Here is a 19,968-nt window from a genome sequence, read left to right on the forward strand (position 1 = left end):
CTGCACAGTGGGATTTTAAAACCTCAAAATAGGCACAAAAACTTGTAATTTCACTACCAAATGAGTGAGACTTCATCGAAACTAAGAACTATGCAGTGAATCCAACAACTTCCAGAGCAAAACACATATACCTGTCTTTATGTTTGGCTAAGATTTTTACGATTTTCTCTTCTGAAAAAGCTCAAAAGTTGGTTAAAAAAAGTTGGTTATCGTAAAGCGGCAGGCTTGATCCTCAGTGCAAAGTCAATCAACACACCTGTTATGCAGCTGAGCCAGAGCCCTCACTTGAGCATAATACGAATGCACAGAGCCAGAAATGAACAATGAGCAAACAGACTTTCAGCTTTTGAAATCAAAACTCATATATGAAAACACATTAATGTGAGAGTTTCAGTGGTGCAGTTATGATTTTAATTCTCTACCAAGATGTTATGAAAGAGGGCCCAGGCCTATATCCTACCCAAAAGAGCATGTTTTGAAAGAACACCAAATTAAATCAATAACTAAACTAATCTTGAGTTTGTATTTGTCATTGCAAGAAAATTCAGAAAGTTAATGTCCCGTTTTAACAAGCATATGCCTTCATCCACTTTCAAGTCAGTTAGATTTAAGGGGACATGTGATGGTCATTTTCCACAAGTTGGTATGATGCTTTGGGGTGTTCACGAAATGTCTGTAACATACTTTAGTAAATATTCTTGATTTGTAATGTGATACAACAGCCTTTTCATCTTGTCGACAACCGCGACAGTCTCTTCCGTGGGGTTTGTCAACACAAGACACGTGAAAATATCCATAGCTCAGAGGAAGTCTTATTCAAATAGCTTAGCTAGCTATCTACATAGCAACATACAGCAGATTGACACAGCTCGCTGGATGACTGTTTCAGACTCAGACAGCTCATGGCAAACTGGCTGCATGTTTTCTTTCAGCTTTTCTGAGCTGGCAGACATCGCAGAAACCTAACTAAATGCACAAAAAAAAAAGGTCTCATTTAAGTTTACTTCACATTTAACCCATTGTATCATACCATTCAAAATGTTGTGGTCTATACGTTTTTATTTTATATTATAATTTTGTTTTAATTCATACTTTTATTCAGCTAAACGTATTTATCTGATTGACTGAAAGGGACAATAAAGACATTTATAACATTATAAAAGATGTATATTTCAGATAAATGCTGTTCTTTTGAACTTTCTATTCATAGAAACATGGGAAAAAAATATTGCGGTTTCCACACACACACAAAACAGTTTTCAACATTTATAATAATAAGAAATGTTTCTTGAGCATTAAATCAGCATATAAGAATGATTTCTAAAGGATCATGTGACACTGACGACTGGCGTAATGACAGCATTGCCATAAAAGGAATATATTTTGTAATATATTAAACATTTTGTAATATATTAATATAGAAAACAGTTCTGATTATATTTAAACATTGAAAAAATCTTACTTCAAACTTCTGAGTGGAAGTGTACATAAATGTATGCTGTTCACGTTTATGTAATAAATAAAAAAAAAAAAAAAAAAAAAAAAACATTATGTATGCTTTTTTGCACCACATCAATTTTGTGCATTATCCATCAGGTCAGAGCAGGGGGTACACATCATCCTTTTAAAGGCTGTTTCCAGAGCACTCAAATGATGCATCCCGTGGCTGAGATCCTGGGTTCAAATGTTGGCTGTCTGCAGGGACGCCTCTGGCTGGGTTTTAGTAACACTGAGCCAATAATGATAACCTCTCTTCCATCGCCTCAACCGTTGTCATGGTGAGGTCGCACCTGTGGGCACCAAACTAATCTGAGGGAAAAAAGAGCTCAGCAGCACCTGTGAAAGACTTCAGTGTCATCCACTGTGCGGCTATGATCTATGGCTTATCAAAACAATACAGAGAAATAATCATACATTCGATCAAAAATAAGCTAAAACCATATTAATGTGAAAAAGCATTATAATTTAATGTAAATTATAAATATTCATATTTCAGCAGCCATAACACATGATCCTTAACACAATTCTTCAGAAATATATTGATGTAGTGCTCAAGAAACATTTCATATTATTACCAATATTTAAAACAATCGTGCTGCTCAATATTTTTGAAACTACGATTCATTTAGTTTTTCAGGATTCTTGATGAATAGAAAGTAACATTTTTAAAGTCTTTACTGTCATTTTTGATCAACTGAATGTGTTCTTGCTAAATAAAGTATTAATCTTTAAAAATATATATATGGCAACTTAGGTATAAGTCAGAGGAGGTTGGGGTAACTAATAAAAAGGGTCCACCAGGCCTTGTGCGGTTTACATGGATCTCATCTTCCTTTTCTTTCTTCTATCTTTTTTTTCTTGGATTATCGAATGGTTGCTGTTCTGGAAGTATGACCATCTATCTCGTGTTTTCGTGACCACTTTGAACTGAACTGTTCCAAATCTTGCTGCTAAATGTTTTTTTTTAGACAGGGAAGTCTTTATATACTGTATATGAAGCTGAATATTGCACAATGCATCACATGAAACTCACTCAAAATGCTTAATGTTTCTAAAGTTTTTTGGTAGGCATAACGGTTCATGTTTTCCCTGTATGTGGGCAAGAACAAGACATAAAGAACAGTGAAATCGCTCAAAGCAACATGCACTTCTCCTTTGACTTGCCCACACTTGGTTACAGTGTCCCACAGGAGAAGGATTGCATGAGCTCCAATTTGTTTATTCCCATTAGCAGTTGCACCACAGTGTTTATTATCACAAAGTTATCTTTTCTAAAGTTTGTTGAGTCACTGGAGATGCCCACAAGATGTCTTAATCTTGCCTCAAGTGGCCAATTCACACTGAAAACGAATGACTTGGTTGTCAGTGTGAATGATCTCTCTTCAGCAGCTGAAGCAACATGGGAGACCGACCTCTCTTGAAACACACACACACATGTAACCCCATTTAGATGTTATATTGCACAACGCAAGAACAGATTTTAGGTTGAAGTCAGATGGAAAATGGCCTGAGTATTTATTTCCCCTAGACTGCCACGTATTCTCTCACACCTCACAACAGACTTCATTTCCCCAACACAGCTGACTGTTTGTCAAACTCTGTGCAGTCAAGCTACAAAATCAATTTGTTGAGTCATTGAGCTGTGTCGATGGGGAGATGCTCTGTCATAATTTCCTGTGTAAGAGCAATTTTGGAGAATGACTTCAAGCACAAGTTACAAAAGAAACCATTTTAGGTGTATGGAGACTATCATGCACTCACACTTTCATGGTGCATTTTACTAAAAAAAAAAAAAAAAAAAAAAACCTAGTGAGGCACGAAATAAGATTACTTTCGAAGTCCAAATCGCCTGTCAAGCCGTGATAAAAGCAGGGTGGGTCAGAGAGCTTTAATCAGATTAAAAAGTGGTCTTTTTCCACCTCATAAAAACTCACAGACCCCATACTGTTGCTCTGAAAGATCTGATTTCCTTGTGTCAAACTTCCTTCCTCTTTCAGTACACTTTTACTCCTCACTGGCTCTCTGTTTACCAGGAACTGGCTCCACATATAATTACCTCCCTTGCTGCTTTACACCTTCAGCCTCTGTGCTCAAATACAGTTTTGCTGTTGTTACCTTCCAGCCAAGCCCCGCAGCAGACGGACCCTCACCGAAATACAACCGCAGTGCCCTATGGAACACTCATTATAGACCGGCACAATCCACTGGGTAGCTTTGAAATTGTTTAGGAGGACTGTGCAGAGACCGTTTTATGTAAGAAAATGACAGAGGAAAAAGCTTGTTAGAGAGGAGGACAGTCAATTTGTGTCTGGATGGAAAACTAGAAAATGAGCTATTTGGGTTTGGGGGTTTCAGTGTGATGCAGCTGGGTCAATTGATTGAGTTGAATTGTCACACAGAGAAGAGAGCTGTATTTGTTTTGGCTGTTGTGTTGTTAACGTCGTCTTATCAATCAATTTGTGGTGAAGATATGTTTTGAAATAACATTTCAACCCATTTCCAACCCACTTGATACTTTAGAATTACAGAATCTAACAAGACGCCAGCTCATTAAAAACTAGCAGAGGAAACGTGTGTAATGCTGTTATGTGGTGTTCAATCATTATAAGTAGTGATATTTTTTTTGTTTCATAAGATGTACTTGTTAATTTTTCAAAACTCAATTTCCTTTTTGTGATTTGATTTTGACTGGTTCTTTCTCCAGTGATATCAAACCTCCAAGAATAACCTATTTGATTTTAATAATCAAGTGTTGTAACCGGTCGCTCCATGATTCTCAACACACTGTGACTGAAGCTGTAGCCTCAGTCAGCACATACTGACTCCACCCTGATTCTTACAGACCTGTAAACTGAAATTTGATTCATATTCAAACGATCAAATCATACAATGAAGCCAGTCCCTTGTGAAACTGATCACTATATACACACACACACACGCACACACACACATATCTAGGCCCAGGCAAAATATCACTCCTATTGGTAACTGAGAGGGTTATCAAATTAATCAAAATATTTAATAAATGAACATGCAAGGGAAAGGGGATTTTCAGATTTTTATAATTGATGGCTGTTCCAATCCTGCGGAAATCTGCTGAGCTTTAAGCAGATTACTGAAATGACAATGTAAATATTGCATAGCCCTGCTTATGACACTCACATTAATTAGATATTAATGGCTCTACAATTGTATGATCACTGTGAACACTTCGTGAATTATGGCTTCTTGAGATCAAGTTAGTACTTTTCATCTTAAATTTTCTGAAGTTCGATCAGTACTAGTGAAAACTAAAATGATTAAAAATTTTATTCACTACTTAAATATTAAATGAAAAACTTGAAAAAATGAAAATTGAAAATTTTAAATGTTGTTTTGGCAATTTACAGAATTCAATAAGTTGAATTACTAAAATTATATACCAAATCAAAAAAAAAAAAAAAGAAAAAAAAAAAAGGTAATTCAAAATATTAAATGGACACTATTATAGTGTATAAATAAAACTACAAAACTGGGCAGCACTAAACCTGAAGTGAAGTCACTTGACAAATTGAACGTGAAAATTTGGAAATATTCATAATGAGCAGTCATCACTGTGCATCTTCATTCAGCTTAAAAAAAGACCATTAGAAAGAGTGGAAGACTACCTGTTGCTACGGTAACAAGAGCTCTCAACATGTGGATGGTAGTATGTTTATGTCATATGTCATTCTACATGTTTGTCATGGACTAAAATATAATGAACTAAATATAACGCAAACAGCATACCCTCAGCCACTGCTTTTCTGTCAGTGTGTCGCTGTAGTCGACATCTCTGCGGTGACGGGATCCACGGCCGAAAATCTTTTCCTCCTCCTCTTCACAGGTAAGCCGCTCCACCTCAGCATCATCCTTCAGGATCCATGATGGCAACTCATCCTCCTCCATTAGCCGCGGTTTACGCTTAGGGTTGCGTGCATCCTCTCGACGACGGTCTAAATCCATGCGCTAAAAGAGCCATTAATGGATTACGTAAGTTTGAAAGTAATGGATACGTTTCCTGTTTCTAGCTGTAAATGGATTTTAAACACACGACAACAATTACTGTAACTCACCATACAAGGGACTATCTGTGCAAGTAACACATTTTGTGTAATTTCAGTCTTACCATGAAAAACTCAAATTCGTCCTCATTTCGAGCAATCATTTGATTGAGGGTTTCATCATCTGGAACTTCATCTTCCTCCTGGAACCACAAACATATGCCAACAAAAACAATTAGGACACAATCAGGATTTTGCAAGTACCGATAACTAGCATTTTCATATATGGCAAAGTGGATTTTTAAATTAACCCTGTATGGGTGCCTTAGACATTTTGCTTGTTCGTATCATAATTGCGACATGACACCTAAGAACCACATGACACCTAAGAAATGCTTTGCTCTGTTCCTTAAATAATTCAGCTCAATTTTACTGCTAGTCTCCCCAAATTGCATGCCTTTCCCTTAGCCTTTGTCACAATCAAAATCAATAGAGAAACAGACTTTGGTCTCAGCTGAATTGCATTTTCTTATGGGTCAATGCGTAATTTATGTCAGCGATAAACTGTAATTTGATGAACAAACTGCAGTGACATTATAACAAGACAGGCAATGAATGATGTGCTGAGACAAGGAAAAAAATCAATTAAACTACAAACGACCATTTTATTATTTGCAATTGTGTACCAATATGTAATGCTTATATATAACAATGGTCACAATTTTTGAAGCAGTATATAGGTATAAAGGTTTTTTTTGTTTTGTGGTTGTAGTGGGTAAATGTATAGCAACCTTCTATAATATGATGTTTTTAATAGCTTAGACTGTCATTTAAAGTTTAAACCAATAAAATAGAGGCAGAATCACAAAAATCATCACAGGGTACCTGCAGGTATCACCTCTTCCAATTTAAAACTTTATAATACCACTTTCAAAGCATTTTCAAATAGTTTTAAGACCTGCACATCACTTCCATCAGGTTCTATGGGAACACAAGAAATCAGATATATGAATTAAAAAAAAAGCTACCATTTTGACATTTCTGGCTTTAAATAAACTACTGTATAACAGGGTAAATGTCCACAGAGGTATATAGGTCACAATAGCAAGGAATGTTTTTTTTTTTTTTTTAAATATTGTCAGTGAAAGGAGGAAATAATATATATATATATATATATATATATATATATATATATATATATATATATATATATATATATATATATGAAGAGTTCAAATGCAAAAGCCTCTAAGTGCCGTATGAAATTCTAAAATGAGCATTTTTATCAGGCTCCTATAATAATGTTCAGTTATTTCACAAATAACTGGCATAGAAAAGGACCTATACATTACCATTAAAGCAAAATTGCTGAACCTTAACACAGGAGCCTGATAAAAATGCAAATTTTAAATGAAATGTTCAGAGGGCACTTTGCTTTTGCATCTGAACTCTTCATAAGCATAAGGATTATGGCGGTCAGAAGAGACAGTGATATTTGTCTGGAATTTAACACACACACAAACACATATGTGTATGTATACAGTGTTTTGTCACTACCACAGCATTGTTACACTGCTCCAGGATGTTGCCTTTTAGCCATGTTTCAAAGAAGAAAAAAAACACACAACAATCCCTTGTCTCACGCTGTGTAAACCGACTGAGTGGAATTAACTCCAGTTTATTTTCCAGAGAGCGAATATTTGAGAGCATGTGTGATGGAATCACTGGTCTAGCAGCCTAGCTTGTGTGCCTCCACGCTTGCCGAGTTTCTAACCCCTCTCACATCCCCGGTGTAGCCGTATTGTGCGGTTTGTAAAATACATTTTGAAAAGATACCCAAACATACTTCAACATGAGGATGAAAGACATTTTTGGGATTTTCTATCCATTTGATTCTTTTCATTTTGAATAGTTTTTAGGTTTGGTAACACCTTACAATCTCCACATTATTTAAAAATAAGAACCTTTCATCATTATACTACACAGATCTTTTATAAAAAAATAAAAAAATAAAAAAATAAATAAATAAATATATATATATATATATATATATATATATATATATATATATATATATATATATATATATATATATATATATATATATATATATATATATATATATAAAAATTCAATAGGGGAAGAAACTTTGAGGCTGCCTGCAATTCGATCAATGAAAACCCCTTCATAGAAGACAAGACTCGGCCAAGTTGAAATGCATCTAGTTGTTCAAGCCACATACATAAATTTTACTGCTCCCAAAGAGGCGTCAGAGTACAGAAGTTTGAAAGAGTGAGAATCACGGATGGAGAAACTGTGAAACTCGAACACTAATTGGCATGTGGGCTGATGAGAACATTCCAATCACTGCTTGGTATTTGCATCATCTCGTAAATGAACTGTTTTATTTGCATATTTATATTTGTAGAAATAGATAGGATTTATATCCATTCTGCAAAAACCAATTTATCTGGAAAAGTGTAACTTGAATGCACAATGCCAACTGGATATTAATGCTTTCATTCTGGGTAATAAAACAGTTAAAAAGGCACCTTTTGTTTTTGGCCCTTTTTCCAGTGATTTTCACCTCAGCGCATCACTAGATACAATTAGCTAGTCTAATTCATTCTGAGGGAAACTTTACTGCCATCTGTGCCTGTTAAAGTGACTCACCTCATTCTGTTCCTCGTGCTCCAGAATAGCCTGCAGGAAGGCTCTGCGCTCATGACTGGACGACTTCTGATCAAACATGCCTGCCTGAATGACTTTCTGATCAACGTTCAGTTTATACTTGGCCGCCGCTAAAATCTTCTCCTCCACACTGTTCACAGTACACAGACGCAATACGCGTACTTCGTTCTGCTGGCCGATACGATGGGCTCGATCCTGGGCCTGCAAGTCCTGGTGAATGAAACCGGAGTTGTGTGTGATTAACAGTTACAGCAATTATAATCAAAGTGAGTGAATGCTATTAGGAAAAGGCACAGTGCACTCTTTCTGACTTGTTGGTGTCAAATTGTCTTGTGCTTTATGTAGAGGCGGATGGAGGAGTAATTTTAACATTTTCTGCTGAAAATGCTTGGGGAAAAGTCTCAAAATATAAAAAATATATAAATTAATAATTTACATTTACATGATGCTTTTATGCAAAGCAACTTGCAGTGTATTCAAGCTATACATTCTTTTTTCCCCCAGTGTGTGTGTTCCCTGGGAATTGAACCCACAACCTTATGCGCTGCTAACACAATGTTCTACCACTGAGACACAGGAACATAATAAATAATATTATTTATTAATAAATAATAACCAATGTATACATACATTTTAAACTTTACTTTAAAATCTATACTTATCCGTGTTGTTTTGGAAAAACTATTTTTAACAGCCTTTTGCTTATTATATTGCATGTGGCTTTTGACTCATATTACCTGAGAGAAAACGTAATATTTCTACTTTTAAAAACTATTTTTTCTCCCAACATCCAGAACTATTAAAAACAGTAATATAATATGTGTAGAAGTCTGATCTAGAGATGACAGATCACTGCCAAACTTTTAACAAGCCATACGACCGTCTAGTTCCTCTCTAGTCTCAGCAGTGATTCACACAAACCTGGTGGGGGTTCCAGTCGCTGTCAAAGATCACAACGGTGTCTGCAGCTTGCAAGTTGAGGCCCAGACCTCCTGCCCTGGTGCTCAGCAGGAAGACGAAATACTGTGAGCCTTCTTCATTGAATTTCTTTAAAAGCATTGCACGATCCTCAGACTTCGTAGATCCTGGGGGACAGCAGCAAACGTGTGTTAATGAAAGAGAAAGGGCTGTCTATTAGTGTGATCACATTCATTTAAAAAAGTGGTGGGCTATCAATTGGAAATCTCTTTAGGAATTGAGTTCCTAAAGGGCAGGAAAATATTAAAGAAGGCATGCGCTGATTACTGACCATCCAGACGCAGATAGAGGAAGTTACGATAGGCAAAATAATCCTCCATGATGGTCATGAGGGTGGTCATCTGACAGAACAGAAGCACTCTGTGATTGGTGGCCTTCAGCTTGGGCAGGATGCGGTCCAGTAATTCAAACTTGCCAGAGGCGCGGTACAGGTCAGGGCTAGGTCACAAGAAACAAAGCATCTCTAAAATGTCAACACCTCCATCATGGTGCACCTAAACTGTCTGGATCATCTAGTGCAGGGGGCATGCTGTGTGTTTAATGACCCATATTTAACATGAATTAACACATTATCAATTGAATTAACACATCATCAATTTAATCAACACATCATCAATTTGATCCACACTCACCCGTTGATAATGCCATTTGGATATCCCAAGTGCTCAGCAAAAGATTCCTGAACAGATGCAAAGTAGACACGTTCAGTACATCTGATGCCATACAAGTAGAAATATACCATGGTACTGTTAATTTCTTTATTTTGATTATTGACAAATGTTTTAAGGACCAACTCCATAACTATAAAGTAGTTTAAGGTTTTGAAGAAGATATTTTCATACAAAAATGTATCCATACAAAAAAAACTCAGTGAGGTCAAGTTATTTTTGGGTGAACCTTTATGGCCACGTCCACATAAATCCAGATATATCTGACAACAGCGTTTTCATTTCGAAGGGCTCTCTGTCCACACAAGTGTTTTTGAGCATTTTCGAAAAGTTCAACTCATTCAGCTCATCCTCACTGACACATCTGAAAATGCCTAAGGCTATGTCCACACGAAGCCAGAGTGGTATACAAATGAACATGGAACAATACATTTATTAATCTGTGTTAATGTTAATTAATAAAAAGTATATCGTTCAGTTTGTTCAAGTTTTTGTTTCCATTACATGACATAGCGGTGTCTGACTAGGGGCGAGACGTGGGGTGATGATGTTATCGTTTCAGAAAATATACGGATTCGCTGTCCAGATACGCCGGATCTGTGTAACGAAACATCTATAAGATATAAAATGTATGCATATACAGTGAAACGCGTCTATGTGTGGACAAGGCCTCAATCACATTGCTGCAAATTCAGAAAATGCCATAAAAGCTCACTGAGATGATACCAAGAGACCAGATATAATAAAGTTCTCTCACTTCACTCCTGGCACAACCATTCTATTACTGTAATTTTCAAATACCTTCATTTATTCAATTCACACTACAATGCAAAAACGGTGGTTTTAAACACATCCACTTCGACTTTTGCTGGACAAAACTCAGTGTGGACGATTGAGGCCAAAACAAAATTGATCCAGATTAATGTGGACATAGCCTTAAGGCGGTCGCACACCGGACGAGAAGCGCTGCATCGCGTCGCGCCACATGTAGGACAACTCGAGGTATCGCACACCGAAAGAGCATATTCTATATGCGCGAGCTCAATTTCGCAGCAAGATGGGAGAGTTTTAACTTCATCTATTATTATTATTTTAAATATATGATTTTAATTGATAAAAGCTGAGTTTTGAACATTAATTAATGAAAAGAATCTGTGTTATAATAAGTCTGTTATTGTTTTGTTGTATCTGTTGTCTAGGCAACTGTGCAGCCTGACTGAAAATGTAACCAAACACTTTGTAATATTTTATTTCAATGAAACAAATGTACTGTATTTTAGTTTCAGTTTCAGTTTATAACATCTGGGTTTTTTAATATAAAGCTATGCAGATGGCGCTCTGTGGCGCAGCAGAAATTTGAACAGCATTCTGAGTCGTAGCTGGGCGCCGTGGACAGACGCCGAATGGCGCCACCGGTGTGTGTACACTCACTGAGAATAATGTGTTCGAATTTTAAAGACGTGGCGCGACGCGACGCGACGCTGCGCTTCTCGTCCGGTGTGCGACCCCCTTAAGTGTCATATATTTTAACTCATGTATTAGTGTACTGAGACACTGTTGCGATACCTCAATGTGCTGGAACATGTAGGGGTGGTTACAGATCTTCTTCAGCTGCATTATGGTGTTCATTAAGGTCTTGGCTCCTCCTTTACCCTGTGGATGAAACACGTCAAGGTATAAATTACTGATGCTCTGCTCCAATCCCTACAGCAGTGTAAAAGTTGAGTTAACAGCCTCTCTTCATACCTTCTTGTCTTTCTCCGAGCCGTCAGTGAGCAGGATGCCTTTGCCCTGCATGTGCCTGTACAGAACCTTCTGGATGGCTGACATGTCACATTTGATGACATACTCAACCTGTGAAACAATCGATCAACATTAACTGAACCACATCACATAGAGACTTCACTCAAACATTGTTTTGAAGATGTGTTTGCAATTTTAGAGGAATTGGACAATTCTGTTCTTTTCTTCTTGTTTTTTTTTTCTTCTTGTTTTATTTATATATATTTTTTTTGTTCATTTTTTTGTAAATAAAGACAAATTTGGTTAAGTATTTCTTGTAAAAAAAAATAAAAAAAATACAAAAATACAAAAAAAACAAGTAAAGAATTTAATGAGAATAATTTATAGAGAATACAAAAATGCATTTCTTAAAATAAAAATACGGAGTACTACATCAGTAAAGATTTTAACTACCATCAGAAAATATTCTTACTGTTTAGCCCTCATTAGTGACTATATAGTACATTCTCTCTACAATGTATATCTAGTTTTCATAAACAAAGGCTAATAAAAACTGTTTTAAGAAGGTGACAGAGTAGCTACTTACCTTCTCAGGTAACTGAGACTCCACCTCTTTCTTCAGTCTGCGCAGAAGGAAAGGACGTAACACCTTATGCAAGCGACGAATGATAAGGATGGTCTCTTCTTCATTCAGATCCACCTTACAAACATCAATGCAATCCATAACAGAGAGAAACCTCATTAAGCCACAGTGTAACGTATATGAAATAGCCAGGTAGGCATACTGTAAATCCACAAGGGTGAAATATAATTATATACCCTCTCTCCTGTCATTGCAAATGGAGCATTGAACCACTGCTCAAAGGTGCTGCAGCTTTTGAAGATGGTGGGCAACAGGAAGTTGAGCAGGGCCCAGAGCTCGGGTAGTTTGTTCTGCAGAGGGGTTCCAGTGAGTAACAGCCTCCTGGGAGCGACGTAGTGGGTGTTCAACACCTGTGTGAGCTTGCAGTGATGGTTCTTCATGCGGTGACCCTCATCCACAATCATATATTTCCAGCGAATCTGGGAATTACAAAGGAATCAACAATTAGAGCATAAAGGAGCTGATTTTTCTGTAAAGGTGCTTTGCATTGGCAGATCATGGACTTAAGTCCCAGGGAATGAATCAATTCCCAAAATATACACTATTATTTAAAAGTTTGGGGTCTGTAAGATTATTTTTAGAAATAAATAAATACTTTTAGCATTACTTTTAACAAGCACTTAACTGATCAAAAGGGACAGTGACTGCACACAATATTTGTATTTGTGATAAATGCTGTTCTTTTGAACTTTCTAGTCATAAAAGGATCCTGAAAAAAGCATCACAGACCCCTCTTCAATATTAAGCAGAAAACACAGGGGTTTCAACACAAGAAATCTAGCAGCTAATCAGCATATTGGAATGTTTATATGTGACACTGAAGACTGGAGTAATGGATGCTGAAAACTCAGCTTTGCCATCACAGGAATAAATTGCATTATAAAAAGACTTTTTTCAACAACATTTAAATATCTTACCAACCCCAAATTTTTGAACATAACTTTAGATTTAGAGTGCACTGTAAAGTTACTTTAGACAAAAGCAAGCGTGTGTGTTTTACCTTGGCGAGAATGTGCTTGTCTTTGATGATGTACTCGTAGGTGGTTATAAGGACATTAAACTTCCCACTGCGGAGCTGCGGCACAAAAGACCTCCGCATTGATGGTGTGCCCTTAGACAGATTAACACAAAACCATTATTACCTCTGGATCTGATTGTATTACTTCTATGCTTTATTACATCATCAAATTATATTGTCCACATTAACAAAACAGTGATCATAAAAATCAATGACTACCTTGTAGGCAATTTTCACAATACTTGGTGCCCACTTGTCCAGCTCATAAACCCAGTTAGACAAAGTCCTGTAAAAAAAAAAAAGGAATGAAAATCAATACTGTCATTTTTTATACTAGAGGCCACTGATATGGAATACATGTTTTACCGCTAAAATAAGGTCATATCTCATAATGATGGATCTGAGGTGGTTTGAGGACATATCTGGCACAAATAAATCACAATAACTTAAGCTAAAATAATGCTGACAGCCATTTTCACCGCGGCTTGAGACATCTCTGTCTCTGGGACATCAGTGCTAAAGCAGCCTAAATGCATGCTAGTGAGAAAATAAGACACCTCTATCTATACAAATAATGATACACATGTTCTACTACAAGACAATCCACTTAATTCAATCTCCAACCAATCAACCCTGCATGATCAATATGATGACTGTTTAGTCTCCATATGGCCATATACGCAACATCACGAATCACTATCATGAACCAGTATGGCATTTTCAATCATTAGAGACTAATTGTACTGTGTGTAACAGTGTTTAGCTAATTAATGAAGCCATTGTGTTGCAAATCCTCTTATGCAGCTCACCTCATTACACCTCTTATCACATTATTCACAGCTTGTTTGCTGGACTTACGAGAGGGGTACGATGATGAGGTACGGCCCGTTGAGCCTCTTGAGCTCCATCAGATAAGTGATAAGTGCAATAGTCTGAATGGTCTTCCCCAGTCCCATCTCATCGGCCAGAATACCATTCAGGTTGTTGTTGTACAAAGACACCATCCATTCCAGACCCTGGATCTGAACAAAAAGACTTGCGTTATACAGTGTGTATATATAATATACAATCATCAGGAACAAACAATCAAGTAGACGCATGACACACAGATTCTGTTCATTGAACAACATGGGACAAAAGAACCAATTGGTGTTTCACGGGCACAGAGTGAGATCAAAGCATGAATCCTAGTGCCAACTTATTTCTTTCAAAGGATAAACAGTCTCCCTGAAGTTTTCTTTAAAACACCTCAGCAATCAGGCGCAGAAGAAAAGAAAATCAGAAGAGGCCTGTTTTCTCCCCTTGAAATCCATTCCTGCCCAAAGGGGATAACAGATTCAATTCAAACCACTCAATTTTTGATATTTCCCCTCTGTGTGATTTAAACCTACACAGCTCTCTTCAGAGAAAATGGATTCAGAGTATAATGTATCTTAGGAGGTGTCTATACAGAGTCTGGTTTAACTGTTGCTTTACCTGGTAATGTTTGAGAGTCCCATTGACCAGTAGGGTGGACTGTTTCTCCACCCTCTCTATGACCGCGTGGGCCACTCCATAGTAAGACTGGGAGCTGGTCTCTCCTGCCTGAACACTGTACTCATCGTCCACATCCTGTTTAGCAGACCTACAACACAGGGTGCAAAATTAAATGGGACGGTTCACCCAAAAATGAAGAGTCTATCATAATTTACTCACCCTCATGATGTTCTAAACCCTAAAGAAACTCTTAAAAAACTGAAGCTGTTTAATATCCACTAATTTTTGCCCGTCCATTAATAGTTCAAGCACCAAAAATATTCACACAGCACAGCACCATATTTGATGTGCATCTAACATAACTATTTGAAGCATCAAAAAGTTTTGGTTGCGTGGACTTTAAAGGGATCAACAAAAATTATTAAAGAATATTAAAATAGCATTTGTGTTCTGAAGATAAAAAAAGGAAATCTAATGAGTGAAAAATGACATGAGTGGTGTACTTTCACTTTAACTTACTGTATTACTACACGGGCAAGCGGCAGCTGAATTGCGAATTTTATGAAAATTATTTATTTTTGTCTATTATACTTGCAACAAGTGAGGTAAAACCGAACATTTAGCTAAAATGTTTTGTCTAATATGTAAAAATAAATGATAAATAAAATGCTGATAAAATGCATAGAATGCAGTTTAATATTGGATTTCTAGTGCTTCCTGAATTCATTCATGTAAAGGACTGAACTGGAAACAATCCATAGAGATTACTGGCAATGGAGACATGATCTACAACTCCACCAATGGGCCAGCTTGAAATGACACATGTCTTGTGGTTCTACAGAAAACACCAAAACAAAGCAGAAAATACATGCAGACTAGGAGATCAGAGGCTGTGCTGACAGGTAACAATACACAAGTAGGCTCAGTTTGTATTAAGACATGTCCATCAGCCTGATCCAATGACACAGTGCAGAAGGAAACTATGGATTTATGTTGTGAAATCTGATGTGTTGTTGTGTTGCTATCACCATTCAGTTCAAGGCTGAACGTGTTGTGCATTCAGACATTCTCTCCTGCACAGCAATGTGGTAATGGGTGGCTATTTCAGTTCCTTCATCTTCCTGAAAGCTTGAACCAAGTCTGCCCATTCTCCTCCGACCTCTCTCGATGACAAGTACTTTTCTCCCACTGAACTGTCCACTCACTGGGTGCTTTTTAGTTTTCACACAACTCTGTTGTGTGTGAAAGTCCCAGGAGATCAGCAGTTCCCGAGACACTGTAACACCATCTGGCACCCACAATCACTTCACGGTCTAAGAGTAAATGTGTAGCTAACGAAGTGCCCATTGAGGGCATTTTAGAGGAAAACTTCAGCTTAGTCAAAAAAATTCAGTCTAAGTGCTGCTGTCATTAAAGCAAATTTAATGCAAATACTGAAATATATACTGTATTTTCATGTTTCGCTGAAATTGTTAAACTGATAATAAAAAAGTGCAAAGAAAATAAAAATCTATAAAATTGCAAAATAGAAGCATTTTCACAAGTGGTCTTTTGAACCCCACTGTTGTCTAGCATAGTGCAAACTCCAGCAGAGGCAGATGCTGACAGATGAATGAAAAAAAGAAGAACACAGAACAACTATCAACACCCAAATTATGCTTTCTCACTTTTCCTGCACTCCAGCTCAACAGGGCATTTTTTGCTTTGAAGTAAGAACAGGCAACATACTCTATAATGTGCTTGGCTGCAGTTTCAGATACTTCATCACTGTTGGGATCAATGACTTTCTTTTCTTCTGATTCAGCTCTGGAGACCACATCTTCATCGTCCTAAAAGGGAGTATAAGAGGATTATGCTCATTTAATGCACAGTGATTGCCCGACTTACACAATATAAGATCATACATTAAAACAAAATGGAGTTACTAAGGCAGATACTGAAAGGCTTCTGGGAGATGCTTTATGGACGCAGAGAAAAGGATAATAATGTGAGTTTCTGTACTTCTGTATGACTCACTCCACAACAAGGAGCCGTCGATGCTTAATGAGCAGAAATAAGAGGACACTCACCTCCTCTTCAAATTCCGAGCCACTCTCTTCACTGTCTGACCGTGGAGCAACTTCATATCTGTTTTAAAGGGCATAATGCACTAGTAAACACTCGAAGCCTCGGAAGGATTTATTGACAACACAAGCTTAAAAAGATGCCTGTTATCAGAGCTTTTGCCCCTATAGTTAAATTAAAATATGCTAGGATATTTTAAAGGATACAAAGCTGTAGTCTCTGTTGGATAGGTCATTTTCATTTCAAGAAGACATATATATATATATAGATATAGATATATCTTTATCTATATCTATATCTATATCTATATATATATATATATATATATATATATATATATATATATAATTATTTCTTTTGCAATTAATATTAATGTAGTGAATATGTTTTTGCTAGGTTGACAGTTTTGTAGTATGCAATTTTAAAATGATATTTTATGTCCCGGTATTTTTTTATTTGGTGAGTAGCAGAATAGCATCTTCATTCAGTTACCAAAATTTCAGTGCATCCCTTTCCTTCAGTGCATTTCAGTTCTCATCACTCACTGCTGTAAACACATGGCTCACACAGCTTCACAGCTCAATGCGAGCGATAACCAAGAAATGTTTTCAATTTACAGACGCACAGAGGATGCGATGTAAAAACAGCTTACCCAGGGTTCATCTCGAGCCATGCCTCTAACTGACTGGACTTGGGGGCATCTGTCCCCTGTAGCACTTTCCCCGTCTCTGTCTGAATGACTTTGACTGGCAGCTCACTCATCTGACTGGTCTCATCTATGAGCTGCACGAATAAATAAACATAAATGCAAGCTTGCTGTGACAGACTGTGTTAGATTAGGTTGGACAGAGTGAGTTTACCAGAGGGACACACATTGGTCAGTTATCAACATTTCTGCTTTCATTTTCAAAGCAATTTACTTACCTCTCCATCAGGCCCGATGGCTCCCATTCCTTCAGCATCCCCAGCTTCCTTCTAAGGGTTAAACATGAAAGAAAGAAGTAAGCATTGAGTGTTTGACGATTGTAGACTTCACTGATTGAATTTGAGATTTATGCAAACCATAGTGAGATAAACTGTTAGCAACTGAACTAAATAAAGCATGTCTAAAGTACATGTATAGTTTACTATCAAACTTGAGCATGAGTGATGTTATGGTTTATTTTCCATAGTCTTGTCGCCTCACACCTTTTTCTTCTTTCTCTTCCTCTTTTTCTCCTTGGCAGCCTGAGCAGCCTTGTGCTCATACACAAGCTCAGTCAGGTTGGCCACGTATTCATCTGTCTGTTGAAGAAGGTAGGCCAGACGCTTGTCCTTCTTTTGATCAATTAGCTTCCTGTAACCTTCTTCATCCTCAGCCTTGGGAAAACAGATGGAGAGGCTGTGAGAATCTTTCAGGAACATCTCTTCTCTAAGAGCTTTAAAAGGATTCTGCTTTTGTCTCCTCCATATGTAAATGTTTAGTCAGTAAATATATAAAAGTTTTATATATGATGCTGGAGACAGTGCATCTTACCATCAGTCTCCTCATCCTCTCTTTCTCGATTCTTTCCGTCTCCTTCTTCTGCTCTCTCTCGGTGTTGGTGTGCCATGTGGCGATGGCTTTAGACAGCTTTTGGATTTTTCCAGAGATGGACCTGTGATATTCCTTGAAATCTTTAGCATGCTGCAGAATGCTGTTGAGATACTCCTACAACAAGAAACAGACAACACAGAATGAATCAAAGAGCAAAGTCAAGAGTTTGGGGTCAGTAAGATTGAATGTTTTTAAATAAAGTCTCTTATGCTTACCAAGACTGTATTTACAGTATTTAATAAAAAAAAAATAGATAATATTGTAATATATATATATATATATATTTATTTTTAATTTTTTTCAAACTCTGCCTTTATATATAGATTCATAAAACAAATAAACAATGTGCTGCAGTATCACACACAGTCAGGAAGAGCACTTTCCTGTGCTTTTAGTCTCTGTAGATGTTGATAAGACCCTATTTAAAAACGCATCTACATCAGTCAGTCAATATAACAGCACATGAATTGTGTATATGAGCATTTTTGCTGTGGGAGTTTGTCTAGTATTTTTGTCGGCATAGTGAGTTTGTTTATTCCATTGAATTATATAAAATAAAAATAAATAAGAATTCAATTACATTAAACTTCGTACACTGATCATTCATTGATCACCTGGTGTTTCTGTCTGCGCTTCCTTTCCTGCTCGATCTTCTGCTGCTTCTCTAGTTTCTCGGTCATGCGTGCCTCTCTCAGCGTCTGTCTCTTGCTGCGCTTGTAGGCTTTGGAGTTCAGGGCCGTCTCTAGAGTTGTGTCTCGGCGCATGCAGGCAACGACATCTAGCCTCAGCTGAATAAGAAAAAAATCAATCATAGTCATCTGTAGCAAAATACATTAGGCTAATGAGCTTCATCAAATGATAATCATATTCTGATGCATTTCACACACATTTTGTTTATAACTGTTGGTAAATACAGCAGAACAAGGCTGTGAATGGTGAGGAGACCGTATGCTATGAATACAACAAGGGCTCCCTCTAATGGTGAGTTCCACCGCACAGCGTAACGCAAGGGTCACACATTTGGCAGTGCATAAGGTTACAGCTTTCACACTTCATGTGGTTGCAGTCCGAGTGTGTCCAAGGAGCCATGCATCTACAGCAGTGCGGCCATTGTTCCGCACCGAGTCTATCTTTGCTGAATTAAAGTGACAGCACATTGTTCACAATAAAATTGAACATGGATTGACAAGAAAATGTTGTAATTACACCATAAATGCATATAATTAAAGTGTACTGTGCATCACAGGTAACACCTATGGCTTTATGGCTAGATTTAAAGCAAAGAAAATAGCACTTTTAGACAGAACCAAGGCAATAATAGATGGCACTCGTGGAGGTTGGAAAACAAAGTTCTTTATGAATCGTGGATTGCATTCTTATAAAGATTAAATGCAAAAGAAAAGCCAAGAAAGCTGTTTCTATCGGTGGTACGTTTTAATTTAGAATGTTAGTGATACCGTAAGAAAAGTAATTTAAATATTTTGTCATTTGCTTGAGTAAAAACATACTGAATAATGTGTCGCGTATATTGTGTAAACGTGAATACGGTCAAAGATCGTATAACTGCAGTGTGTAAAAAGACAATCACA

At 37.1% G+C, this 19,968-nt stretch overlaps 1 protein-coding gene across 2 annotated transcripts in view; it reads right to left on the reverse strand.

The window, feature by feature from the left end:
- LOC127999822 (probable global transcription activator SNF2L2) overlaps nucleotides 1–19,968 on the reverse strand; it is a 39,080-nt gene that overhangs the window by 9,594 nt on the left and 9,518 nt on the right. For both annotated transcript variants that reach the window (XM_052592213.1, XM_052592215.1), the window contains 21 exons: nucleotides 18,994–19,167; nucleotides 18,320–18,493; nucleotides 17,992–18,162; nucleotides 17,728–17,778; nucleotides 17,456–17,586; nucleotides 16,809–16,866; nucleotides 16,468–16,568; nucleotides 14,740–14,887; nucleotides 14,122–14,285; nucleotides 13,483–13,549; nucleotides 13,246–13,356; nucleotides 12,422–12,664; nucleotides 12,189–12,302; nucleotides 11,606–11,713; nucleotides 11,426–11,512; nucleotides 9,824–9,870; nucleotides 9,463–9,629; nucleotides 9,135–9,298; nucleotides 8,196–8,423; nucleotides 5,648–5,725; nucleotides 5,269–5,487 (listed from right to left, as the gene is read on the reverse strand). In XM_052592213.1, coding sequence (XP_052448173.1) covers nucleotides 5,269–5,487; nucleotides 5,648–5,725; nucleotides 8,196–8,423; nucleotides 9,135–9,298; nucleotides 9,463–9,629; nucleotides 9,824–9,870; nucleotides 11,426–11,512; nucleotides 11,606–11,713; nucleotides 12,189–12,302; nucleotides 12,422–12,664; nucleotides 13,246–13,356; nucleotides 13,483–13,549; nucleotides 14,122–14,285; nucleotides 14,740–14,887; nucleotides 16,468–16,568; nucleotides 16,809–16,866; nucleotides 17,456–17,586; nucleotides 17,728–17,778; nucleotides 17,992–18,162; nucleotides 18,320–18,493; nucleotides 18,994–19,167 — 2,805 coding nt within the window. The remainder of the gene's footprint in view (nucleotides 1–5,268; nucleotides 5,488–5,647; nucleotides 5,726–8,195; nucleotides 8,424–9,134; nucleotides 9,299–9,462; nucleotides 9,630–9,823; nucleotides 9,871–11,425; nucleotides 11,513–11,605; nucleotides 11,714–12,188; nucleotides 12,303–12,421; nucleotides 12,665–13,245; nucleotides 13,357–13,482; nucleotides 13,550–14,121; nucleotides 14,286–14,739; nucleotides 14,888–16,467; nucleotides 16,569–16,808; nucleotides 16,867–17,455; nucleotides 17,587–17,727; nucleotides 17,779–17,991; nucleotides 18,163–18,319; nucleotides 18,494–18,993; nucleotides 19,168–19,968) is intronic.

The sequence above is a fragment of the Carassius gibelio genome, chromosome A5 (assembly GCF_023724105.1).
Source record: "Carassius gibelio isolate Cgi1373 ecotype wild population from Czech Republic chromosome A5, carGib1.2-hapl.c, whole genome shotgun sequence".
NCBI classification, from domain to species: Eukaryota; Metazoa; Chordata; class Actinopteri; order Cypriniformes; family Cyprinidae; genus Carassius; species Carassius gibelio.